At 36.5% G+C, this 12,853-nt stretch overlaps 1 protein-coding gene and 1 long non-coding RNA gene across 5 annotated transcripts; one reads left to right on the top strand and one right to left on the bottom strand.

Moving 5' to 3' along the window:
* Positions 1-261: 261 nt before the first annotated feature.
* Positions 262-12,799, bottom strand: LOC122570173 (sorting nexin-27). 3 transcript variants are annotated; one of them, XM_043732171.1, is made up of 8 exons: positions 12,403-12,499; positions 6,014-6,089; positions 5,806-5,943; positions 5,264-5,488; positions 4,862-5,172; positions 4,331-4,569; positions 3,951-4,232; positions 262-3,613 (listed from the first exon to the last, which is right to left on the bottom strand). In XM_043732171.1, the coding sequence occupies exons 2-8, from the start codon at positions 6,073-6,075 to the stop codon at positions 3,545-3,547; spliced, it is 1,326 nt and encodes a 441-aa protein (XP_043588106.1). In that variant the 5' UTR covers positions 6,076-6,089; positions 12,403-12,499; the 3' UTR covers positions 262-3,544. The 3 variants fall into 3 exon arrangements, with proteins under 3 accessions (XP_043588106.1, XP_043588104.1, XP_043588105.1); XM_043732169.1 differs by lacking the exon at positions 6,014-6,089 and having other exon boundaries at positions 12,403-12,799; XM_043732170.1 differs by lacking the exon at positions 12,403-12,499 and having other exon boundaries at positions 6,014-6,151.
* LOC122570182 lies at positions 6,860-11,267 on the top strand. Of its 2 annotated transcripts, XR_006317736.1 has the most exons (4): positions 6,860-7,000; positions 7,068-7,270; positions 7,362-7,504; positions 7,583-7,722. It is a non-coding gene; the product is annotated as an uncharacterized LOC122570182 (long non-coding RNA). The 2 variants fall into 2 exon arrangements; XR_006317735.1 differs by lacking the exons at positions 7,362-7,504; positions 7,583-7,722 and adding an exon at positions 10,720-11,267.
* Positions 12,800-12,853: the final 54 nt, after the last annotated feature.

Genomic DNA, 12,853 nt, shown 5'->3' with positions numbered 1-12,853 from the left:
GGCGAGTGTTGTCACGACGCTGTTCGAAACGAAGCGAGAGGAACTTGAGAACGTTATTTGAAAACGAATCTGTGCAACTATTCGTTTTTCAACTCGGGCATCGTTATACGACGCGCAAAATCACGGCACAATTTATTACATAAGCGACATTGTATACCCAACGCAACCTGAAATCTGCGAAATTATAGAGAAGTAATAATTCCATGAGTTTAGTTATGTTATCGAGCTGTGCAAAAAAATATCAGTATCAATAAAGACGGATGTTGTAATGTTCTCTGTATTTTTTCTTTTTTTTTTTAATTTTTTCTTCTTTTTTCGTAATTTTATTTTTTCCCGACTCTTAACAAGATGATCCGAAAACAAATCCAACAATATCAACGTTAATCCGAAATACCAGTTTTACAGCAAAAGTCGCGAACTAATAGTACATGATAAATTGCTTGGAGCATTTGTTATTACGAGCTACGATTATACATAGTACTTTAATTAATGTCTAAACAGTTAATTGTAATGATATGGTCTTACTGTAATAATAATTAAATTAAACTACCTAATTCATCATCCAATTTTTCAGACTTCTTTTTAACGTGATTATTAATAAAGTAATTAATAACTAACTTCTTTTTTGGACGTACTGTCCCCTTATTAGAAAAAAGAAATAACATCTCTTATACTCTTCGATACAAAAATACTACTGGGCAACGATAAATAAGTATAACTAATAAACTTGATGATTTTCGCACAATACAATTACATATAATATAAATAAATATAGGCACGCGATAACAAACATAGATCAAATTTAATAAACAATTTTCACATGCATGCTCTAAAAATGTAAAGCTAGCGGTTCGGAGCAATGTAACTTGGACGTATATTTATTTGTTTAATATTCTTTCTAATTTCTCTGGAAAATATTTCTATCATCGACTACATGATTAACGTGTAACGACATAACTTCGTCAGAAATATTGTTGCCGCAAAACACATAATTGCTTATTCCGACGCTACCGATGAAACTCGAATAATTATTTATAATTACTTCATTGATTAATAGAATAATATATCACAAAAAAACATGAAGATCTTACGGCCATTTCTGCCAATCGATGCGAACCTTCGGCTAGAGTCTATTAATGGTATTTTAATACTTGTTCGATACTTCGTGTACTGCGCTTTTACGAATTACAAACTTAAAACAGTAAATGTTCGCGCAGATAACGCCTAATACGACCAAGCTACTAGTACTATTTATAGATTTTTGTTGGAAAAATTGAACGAAAATTCATAACTTAAAACAAGAGGTAATCGTATTGGCGAAGTTACAAACCATTGCTCGATGCTTGAATTATAAGCGAACTTCGTAGCATCGTGATACTATAATTTTCAGTTCCGAGCCTCGAGAAACCGAAGGTCCACCTTCGTTCGTCTTCGTTCAAATATAATTACGGGCGAATTTTCAACAATAACTTGCAGATCATTTTGCACAGTTCCCATATGGTAGAATTATTGATAGGATAAAAATTAAAAATCGTCATTGTGTACTTCCCCGATTGATCGATCTATATGAGCGGACAGATACATATATACATAAGTAGATTTATATTTCAAACGTACATATTTATATATCTGATCGGATAGTACTGTGTTCAATGCGTGAAATTTCCATAAAAATAATCAAAACTTCCCTGCTTAAATATTGTATAGTACTGAACAATAATCAACCACCTTAGATTAATTCGATCAATTGAACTTGGATTATTAGAAATCTTTGCGAACAGAACATTTGTTTCATTTAAACAAAAAGGTTCTCATTATTCTTACGGCACTTCAAGGATTATACTCTTAATGCTACTAACGTTATTTCCCTCTTCGATATCCTTAGGATAAACCATTCGGCTTCTGCTGCCTCAAAAATCACACGCAATTCACTTCGAATAAAGTTTAAAAACATTAACGATAGTTATACATCTATTTCTATAATTATTATCTGCCGAGGCTTCTCTCGTTGTTGAACAAGCGAATCGTTCGGAACGGAAGTGCGGAAGATCGCAAAGCCGATCGATGGAAAGCAACTTGAACAAGGAGATAAGGAAAAAATAGAGAGACCATAACGACGAATGTGGTGTTCCTAGCGATAGATTTGTTCCGAACAATTCGCTGTTCCATCGGTTAACACGACGAACAGGCCAAGATGCTTTAAAGGTTCATCAGTGTATTTACCGATCTTAAAGATGCTAAAATTATTCATATATAATCGTTTCGTTCTTATTATCTGTATCTTCTTTAACAATGTCACTGAGTATTATCTTTCTTTGCTCATCTGCTATGGCGTTCTTACCCATGTCTTTCTTTAACTCTTAACGTTTCTCTTAAGTCTTATTTATATTTGTGGGATCTTGCTGCTTGTTTCTTCCATCGTCAAATCATCGTTACCTTAAGTTTTATCTTTAGACAAACGTTTACACACGTTGCGAATGTTGTCTTTGTATAATGGAGGATAATGAAGTGTATTTGTTTGCGAATTTAACGATGATTTTAACGTCTAAGCACAACTACGATTTTTAAGTTGGATCGCGTCTCGTTTACAATCTCTGGTATACGTATATTCACCATTTGTACACTACCGGCGCACCATTATACGAGATCGGATCGAAAACAATTTTTACTTTATACTTCTGCTTCTTTAATAGTAAAAATATAGCTTCGGGAAAAAGTAATCTGTGCTATCGTTTGAACCACTATTACGCTTACTTTACACACATGATAACATGAACAGGATGTTGGGAAAATCTCTACTACGTTATCAAGTACATACAACTGTATACGTAGATGAAAATAGGCTGGAAAAAATTTTAAAAGAAAAAGTGGGGAAAAATGCGTACAGAGTATAAAGGAAACTAATCCTTAAAAGATAATACTTGTTGGTTAAGTTCATATACTCGTAAGGATTCAACGAACGAAAGTTGGCGATACCTATTAGGCTAGTAGAAAGGAACGTCTCGTAATTCAATGATTCTCTCGATCGAGACCCAAAGATACGTTACACACGATGAACGATAGGCCAAAGAATAGGTTCATCTATTCGTCTGGTGTTTTAGTATGATACTATAGCAACAATATCTTACATAGAAAGTAATGCGATCGCTTAGTATTCTTTCCTTTCTAACTAAAGTAGCGCAATCTACGATAGAAGTGTTATTAGTTACAGATACAACGATACGTTTACTCCCATCTGATGCTGATGTTTGCTCTTTTGTTTAGAACAAAAGAAAAATGTTAATTTTCTAGTAGTACTTTTCGTATTCGCAATACTATTAAAAGATCGTACACTAACACGTAACACATGCACTGTGTTGATAGCATCGTGAAACTAATCAAACAGGAGTCTGGTGTGATTAGGGTGTCCCGTTAACTTTTGAATCGTCTTAGAAAAGTAATCCTAATCAAAAAGTTCTTGCTACAAAGATAAGTGAAATGTGTCCGATGAAACGATACCTTTGCCATTATGCACCATACACGTTTTTTAACGCCGCACGTTACCTCATTCTCCTGGGTCGTCCCACTTTGCTTCTTCGGCTATTCGGTCAAAACAATCTGACAGGAACGTGTACTGCAAATAAAACGTAATATGTTCGATCGTAAATATGCAAAATAGTTTGATTAAATCGTAACGATACAACAAGAAAAAAGAAATGGAAAAGACAGATCATGAATAATGTAACAACGTCCTCTCACAATATATCGCCTATACATAGCGAGTAAACAGATTATTAACTATTCTATTATCATACAACATCCAGGTAAAAATAGAAAATAAAGAACGACTCGTAAAACAGCATTGCTCTACCATCAAAAGAAATGATTGCAATCGATGTACAGTAACACGTTGCAGTAAGTTATTGAAATTCATCTTCTGAATAAGAAAAAAGGGAGAACTCACTACTTACATAAGGTGTGAAAAGCTTTAGCCAACGCGGTGGACGGTTGTCTTGGCGTGTGTATTGAAAGCAGAACGCCATTCCTTCTTCGTCTACCTCCCATCGAGTAATGGTGTTCCAGTGAAATTCAACGACTTGAGATTCCAAAGTGCCGTCCTCCTTCGCTGCGTGTAGCTTAAATGCCGGTGTTCCAACAGCGGGAACAACGTGTCCTTCCTTTCGTGAGTCGCACGCGCAATGAGGGAACACGATATCGCCGTAACCGCTCAATTCTTTCGCTAGTTTTAGGTACTACAAACAAGAAAATAAAAGGGGAATGTGAATACAAGACTTTTGAAACTGACGAGGGTACAGCACATATTACATAAAAATAAAAAGTCACCCAGTACCTCGTGTTTCCTCGACGCGTCTTGCAATGCTTTCAACTGATACAATCTCTCACCGGCCGTAATGTGTCCTCTATTAACTTCGTCCACAGTTTGCCAGAAGGTCCAGGTTAATGCTTGCTCGCTGAGTGGTCTATTTACATTGAAAAGCCACCTTCTTATTGCTAAACACGTCACACTGGCGGTCGAGTAATTTTGAACATACAAGGTATGAGGGTGTTCATGGGGTTGCAGCTTTCTTTCTGCGAAACGAACGATATTCTATTAAAACGAATGACATCTCTGGATATATTACAGTAGTTAACAATAGATCTTGCCACATATCCATATTTTCAAATGAAACGCTTTTTATCGGTCTCTACACTTCATTTTTAATATATTCATATATTCATTTAATGTATTCCTTTCATATATATACCTTGATGTAATTAATTAACATGTAAATTTTATAATAAATACAATCGTGTGTCAATACTTTTTGTAGCCACTGCATTAAATAATTCGATCTACTGAATTTACTTCCAAATTACGTACCGAAATTATATTCCACGATCTCGAAAAGATAAAAGTATTTCGCGGTTTCTGCGTCTAATCCCACTCTACTGCAAACTGCATCGTATACGTCACTGACGGAGGCAGCTTTAGCAACCGTTATGGTAACAACCTCTCGATCCGGCAATAGTACTTTTAAATCGACAGCTGGACCTTGATCCCCATCCTCTTCGAGTCTATCGGCCAAGAATTCTTGCATGATATCGCTTTCGGCAATTACACGCACGGCGCAAACCTTCTCCAAATACTGTTCTAACCCGCGCCTTCTCGCGTCCAGTTGAAGCTCGCTCAATCTACGCACAAGTATGATAATATTTACGTATAAAAATACATCAGACGCACGGGTCGAGCCGAAAAATTCGGAATTTTATGTGGATATCATACTGAAATGGCCATTTTCCTGGTAGCTTAGGGAAGTTGAAACCGATAAATTCCTTCTTCAGTGCCATATGCAGTGCAGCGAATTCTCGATAGCGTCGAGAGCACAAATGTCTGCCTGCCATGTGAACGTTGAAAACCACATAACGCTCATGCTTCCTCTCGCGGACGTGATAATCCGGCACGCTGATAGGTAGAGATCGCTTCTCGCTGTAGTCCACCGATGCATAACTAGGAGAAAGCGTAATCGACCAATATAAATGCGCGAAAAGCGAAAACAAGGAATCACTTAATACGCTTGAAAATCTATCGCAAGATCTTTAAACGCTCCAAAAGTCTCGAAATCTTTAAACTCATTGACATACAAATTTTTTCGCACCGAACGATCCCATCGCCTGGTAGATGACTGTGCATGTCAATAGATCGAAAACTCAAGAGTCCATCTTTAAGAGATCTTAGAAGATTTTAACCACCTAAGTCTCTTTAAAATTTGAAGATTTTATCTCTTAAAGAGACTATCACGATAGATGGTAAGGCAACTTGCGTACCTTAAATCTTCGAAAGGTTCTAACTTTTCCGCTTCCTGTGGCGTAACGGAGATAACAGTCAGCGTTAAGACATCACCCCCTGACTTGATCAAATCCACCACTTGCTTGTGGGTGGCTCCCTCGACGTTCACATTGTTTCTGTAACAAGACCAAGTCTTTATCTTCCAAAAAGTACATCTACAAATCATTTCACACATCTTTCTTTTACCCTGCCGTGATTGCTTTGAACCGCGAGTCAAGATTCGGTCCGCGACGTCCACGATTTTCCATCCACTCGCATTGAACTGCAGTGACATAACACGTCAACATTTTATAGTTTTATCACCACGATATCGAGAAAAAGTTGTCAACTGTTGCAAAATCAAAGCAGTGACTTGTTAGGCTCTGTTCAGATTACACTCGGAGCTACACAGCGTGGAAAGAAAGCAAATGTTGCAGTTTCTTTCCTTCTTTCTTTCTCTGCCCAGTCGCTATTCCGTGGCTAGTTTTGACTTTCACAACTAAAAGAAACACAGGAGGAAAGGAAGGAGGAAAACAGGTGGCCAGCCTTGGTCGAACTTCGAATTCCACACGTGAAAGGACGACTGTTATTGGTCGCGAGAGGAGGCACGACTCTGCGATCGATTTGCGATCTACACTCCAGCTAAGCATAAACAGTGCACTTTATACTTATCCCTATCGACCTCGTATCCCTCCCCCCTTCACCTTAACTTTATTTTATTATCTTTGATTTTGTAGCGAACTGGGTTGACCAGATAATGTCACGCGTCGTACACGAAAAAAAATTACTATGCTTCTGATTATTAATACTCTTGTCGTGTACGATGACTTTTCATCGAGGATTATTTTACAATTTATACAGCGATCGGCCTAAGTAATTGAATATTTTCAATGGAAGACTTTTGTACATATATTGCGTTGAGAATCGAGAGTATAATTGTTAAGCTCAAGTTTTATCAATTTATTGCGAGAGATAAACTTTCTTCGCAACTTTCCTGCCATGGGCTGTTAATAGACTCGCACGACAATGCGAGTATATTTAATGAGAGTTGCTATTTTTACAGCAAACCGTTTTTCAGGTGTTCTGCGCGTCTGTCCCGGATAAGTATCGGAGCAACGGAAAATCGCCTCGCTTCTCTTACGATTTAGCACAATGTAATTTGACCTGAACAGACTGTAATGAAATCAATGAAAGGTAAGGGCGACTATTATTGATCAAAGATAAAAATAGAACTATCGAAACTGATTTTAAAATGTTTTAGAAGTCTAATGACAATTTAATATTCTCGTCAAGATCGGTGCTTGAAAAAAAAAAAGAAGAAAAGAAGAGAGAAGAAGAGAAGACAAGGAAATGGATTTGCCGAGATATATGGGTCTCGATAAAACTATCGTTTGTTTCTTTATCGCGTGCTACTTTTCCTTACGACGCAGTCTGGTCGAAAGAGGATACCAATCATGTAAAAATGTACGTAATCATGTAATATATAATTGCCAAGAATTACGTAAACGTAACGTACTAAACGTAAACTGCGAAACTCTTTGCTTTTTCTTTCCAGTTTAATCTCGCGAACGACCGAATACTTCGAGCGTGCTGAAAACGCTCCAAGATAGAATTTAATGTACTCATCGTTGATTGATAACTGACAAGGTTTACAATTATCAACACGCGATACTATCTGCATTGCATCCACGGTTAATCGTACGTTGACCTTATCCGAAAGAAAAATAAATCCTACAGATTTGATCATCAATTCAATTCCACTCGTTTCCATCAAAGGCTTTCAGTTCTCCAGGCTTTAATCGACACAGTCGCGGACGTAATTGAAGGGAAAGCTAAGCAAGCAAATCGCGATGAATTCGCTGAATGAACGATAACACGGTAGTACTCGGTGTTTCTCCGAGTATCGCAGAATCGACCATTCGTCGAGCAAAAAAATTACATGCACGTAACGTGTTTCAATTTCTTTAAAAATATCGACAAAACTCCTTTATCGAGAGTTCTTGTTATTAATCGTCATTATGATCACGTTATTTTTCCACAATATTTTTCGCACTTAGCGCAAGATGTAACGTAGAAAAGAGGTCATATACATATATCTGAATGCCAAGCGTATTTACATTTATCGGTATGTCAACCAAACGATACATTTCAACAGGAGCAAGATAATCTGCTCTTACGATGAAAATGTGAACTAGTTATCTATTAGTAAGTTACCAAACACAATGTCATGAAAGAATAACAGTACGGACGAAGTATGCATAACGTACGGCTAGTATACATCATGAAACTTCGTATTTTATCGATTTAGAACGCTGAATTCGGAATTGTATTTGTGGCAATAGCTAGGCTGAGGATGTTTATGCATTTCTGAAAAATTTAAAGATGTACAAATCTTTAGACTGTATGTAAAAAAATATACAACATATTCAAAGCATAATATTTCATATAACGTTCATCATTTGAAGGAAATTATCATATAGATTTTACTTTTTCAGTTAGACATGTAACTAAATTTGCATAAACACTCGTAGTCTAGTAATCACTGAAGTTACAAAATATCTAGTGCCGCATCGCGTGAAATAAATCATTCATCAGTGATCATTATTTGCATTCTTGTACGTACAATTACGTCTGCGTAAAATTAACCCGTACATAATACATTAAACAGACATTAATAAATAACTTTACGCAGTTATTAAAAAGTTTCGAGAAAATTCAACGTTATGTTTATTTACGAATTTCTTATTCTTCAAATTTACAAAACCAAGCATGAGATCTTGGCCTTCTTTATTAAATTAAACTTAGATATTAGTAATACGATAACTACAAACATTAGCCTATACACTAATTGAATAAACCATGTAGCGTTTCTTCATACCAGTTGTTCATTCATATAATTACTCAGCTATTCCAATGAAACCGGTCCAGGTGCAACTAGTAAAACAGATTGTAGATGTAAACGGTATCAGATGAATCGATGGCAATAATAAGAGCGTACGTGATGCGATACAGGAACTGAAGAAATATTTTTCCCGCCGACTCTCTTGAACCGCATCTGAATATTAAAAAATAAATATTGCGTATATATAAACTATATAGACAAATAAAGTATATATAAACTTTCTACGTTGAACGATTAGGAAATTATTCTTTACAGATTAGATGATATCGTTATTTCTTACTCGTATCCACCTTAACAACTGATACGGAATTATTTTTAACATCCTACTCTTTTGTTTACATTTTCTGCTATTACTTCCATGTTTGGTTTAAAGCTTAGCGATTTTCTTCTTTTTTTTCTGAGGCACATAATCGCGTCGAAGAAACAGCCGTTTCGCTCTAATTTAATATCGTGTCCTTGACGGCTGAAAAGTTCATCCATGAGATCGCCACGCGTACGTGTAACCACTTGTTAGAAGCCGCACAAGGGACAAATCTTCTCCAAGCTTCGATACTTGATGAAGCTAGAGCGTATCGAAGACAAGAATCAAATTTCTAAGTTGACCTTGTCTGAATTTTACGTTAGTTATAGTATTTTGCCAAGTGAACGTATTAAATCTTTATGTTATCGAGTTGCTTTCTACAGAATTTACTTTCTACTCTAATTACCATCGTCAGCGTGTGTGTAAATGATAAAAAAAGAAGTTACTGTAAATAGTAGATATAGGTACTTACTTACGTGATTAACGTCTGATTTCTCGAGTTGGTTCAACCAAGTACAATGACCTATTGCGCGTACTCGAGATAACGAATTAACTAATAAACCTTGATACATTTTTCCCTGGGAACAATGTCTTCTGTTAATCTTCCTTGGACAAAAACAGAGTCACAGAGAAAACTGTTTACGTCTGGGAATCGCGTGCTTATACAAGTTTTGTTTTCATAACGATAGTTATATACAGTGACTCGTGTGAATATTTCAACATCTATTCAGGAATGTTTTACAAATGCATTATATATGTTACGCGAAACATTTTGAAATTTCATTAACGCTATAGTGAGACACGAATGTCATGATTACAGTGATACAGGTATGATCAAATTTGACAGAGATCTGGAAGTGTACAAAAAAGTTACAAGTTATTTTTCGCAAATATATATTTTACAGAGATCGTGAAATTATTTAGACAATTAATAATTATCCAGTATTTGATAGAACCGTCTTTAACACTTATTATGTATATCGTAAATCGTGTTTTCCTATTCGTTTTCAATGACGCCCCACGCGAATAAAATTAACAAACCAACAAGTTTACAGCACCATTAGACGATCATTACAGAATCGTTAGAATCCACGTATGTATTATCTGTCCTTTTTTTGCCTTGACATTACGCTATATACCGATAATAATTATGCAACGGGCGGTAAATTTATTTGTCAGTCAGTAAAATGTTTTTAAGTATATGTTGCAGCTGATAATACATCTAAGTCCGTCCGCAAGTTAAATGACATATGCTTCGAACGGACGTTAAATTAATTTTTTCCATTCTAATCGTATCGCAACAGCAGCTGTTACACATGAAACTTTTTTAAAACGCCTGTGCCAAATAAGAATATTACGAATTATACGTCAGAGAAAGAATTTAAAAAGCCGTGCTTAATTCTAAGTAGCTTCCCTATTGATACATCGATCATATAAAAATCAGAGATTGCACTTCCATTTCATAAATGAGGTTAGGTTGGGTTTAGGTTGGGATTAGAAATAACACTGAAAGCTAAAAAATTAGTGTAAGAATTCCCGAAGAAATGGGAAAGAAAATTAACTTCAACCCAGTTAATGTATCACGATGTTTAAATTGATAAATTATCGCACGCTTCGTTGAAATTCCAATTGCGAAGGCGATTACCGATATTGCGAAATCAACAGCGAAAGATCGGGCCGATAATAATACTGTTGCGTTTTCTATTGCAGAAAAAGATAAGAAAAACTCCAAGTCGGAAGTACCAGGAAATGGAGGGGAGGTGGACAAGAAAAGGCTGTCGACATGATACGTTCTCATATTTTGTTCGCGCGAATTTAAAATGATCGGCCAAAAACAGAGAAATATTAGTCAAATATTAATCGCTATCTAGATTACAGCAAATACGCGCTAACATTTACTTTATTATTACAAAATATAAAAATAACAAAGTTGAAATGCAAAAATTGTCTTTAGCTCATTGCAGCAAACGAAAAGTATACTTCGTAATGGCTTAAGAAGATTTCAACGTAACATTTTTAAACGAGAGATCATGCACACAAATAAGATCTTTTTCATGAGATATTTTTCAATGTTAGAAAAGCACAAATGGATCGAAAATGGTCGAAACAATGCAGCTGGATTAATGTCATGAAGTACATAAGAAGCTTCATTTAATTTAAATTCGTCTGGCTGATTAAGCAGCAGAGACTACTGTATCAAAACATATTTCCGTTATAAACAAGAGCGAAAGCGACGAAATAAATGTCATTCCGAATTTTATTACATGTTGATTATTGTTGTTTACTCAACGCAAATTTATGTGTTTAATTACCTTGTACAGGTATAATTAGCATAATGACCGGTTTAAAATAAGGCCAAAGAATAGTTTCAGTCAAGAGTCAAGTCGGCAAACTTTTTCAACGATTCGAATCGACTTTTCGAAACGTCAAAATGCGCGATCGAAACTTGAGTAGTTTTGAATAACTTTGATCGCGACAATTACATAGTATCGCGTTGATAAAGCAGCTTTTTCATTTGGAAAGTCGTCATTCCTCGGTATAAATCGGAGATCTACACATGAGACTGGCATAAATCAAGAGAATAAATGTTTTTGATTTGCAAACTCGACACTGTGTCATATTTCCTTCAACGTGGAAACGTATTACTGTTTTGTAGCAACTACATTCTTTCTTATAAAAATACAAACAAAAGAACCTACTTACGAAGTACAAGGCGTGTATGTTTGTCCGTACCGTTATTTCAGTTACATCGATACGACGATTACGTTTCTAATCGAATAATATATTTTGACGCTTGAAAATTAAAATGGAGAACTCTCGATTGATCCGTATAGATTTTCCTTTCCAAAAGCGTCTGCTTTACAAATCTTCTAAATATCTTCTAAAATATATGTCTATGTAGATAATACTGATCGTTAACAAAGGGATATACAGCGAAAAGATCGAAAATCGAGTGAAACAAAATATTAGCTCGCAGAATTAAATGTTCACTTCCTGATAGAATGGTAGGATCAAGTGAAATGTAAACCTAGCTCAGAAACCATCTTCCGTACTGGGAGAGATTACGTCTAACCAGTGAAATTGATTAAAACGAGCGGTATCGATAAAGCTTAAAAGCAAACAGCAATTCGGCTGTCCAATCTATGCGGTTAACAATATTCGAATAGCCCGTTACAATTCGCACACAGTGGATACAACGAGTGGTTGTGTGCGATCTTTATCCTGTAAATATCCAATAAGAAATACTCTTACTTGTCAGACGAGGTAAAAGTCGGTACTCGTTTGACAGGTAAACGTACAATGATCAGATCGTAAGCTAAAGAGCGCAGAGAAACAAAATGATCGGAGAACTTCGAAAAGAAAACAAACGAAGCGAGAGGGTGGATTACTCACACTTCTAATATGCGATCGCCTTTTCGTACACCGGCTTTCTCAGCAGCACCTCGAGGTAATACAGCGCTGACATGCTGAAGCGGCGCGTACAATTCTCCGTTGATGCTTCTGAGCTGTCCACCCTCGCTGACCTGACCGCGTACATTGAACCCAAAACCAGTCTCAGTTTTGTAAATGATGACGCATCTTGGCCCCTGTCCGATCGGATTTGTCTGGTTTACCGGGTGTTGAGGCACGCGCCCGTTGGTGATCATCGTCACGCTCGCGTTTCTCGTTACGTCCTCGTTCGCGGCTGGCAACCGCTGCACCTCCGACTCGCAGTCCGCCATCTTACTTTCTGACCGCCCATTGATCTTTCTCTCATACGGACATCCGCCGCAAGACTGCGCCTGTGTAGCCTGTCTCACGTTTCTCTTTCTGTTTCCCCCTCTCTAGACGTCTTTCTTTCTTC

This window comes from Bombus pyrosoma, linkage group LG8, assembly GCF_014825855.1.
Source record: "Bombus pyrosoma isolate SC7728 linkage group LG8, ASM1482585v1, whole genome shotgun sequence".
NCBI lineage: Eukaryota > Metazoa > Arthropoda > Insecta > Hymenoptera > Apidae > Bombus > Bombus pyrosoma.
The sequence above is the reverse complement of the archived record's forward strand: the minus strand, read 5'-3'. Positions and strand labels throughout refer to the sequence as shown.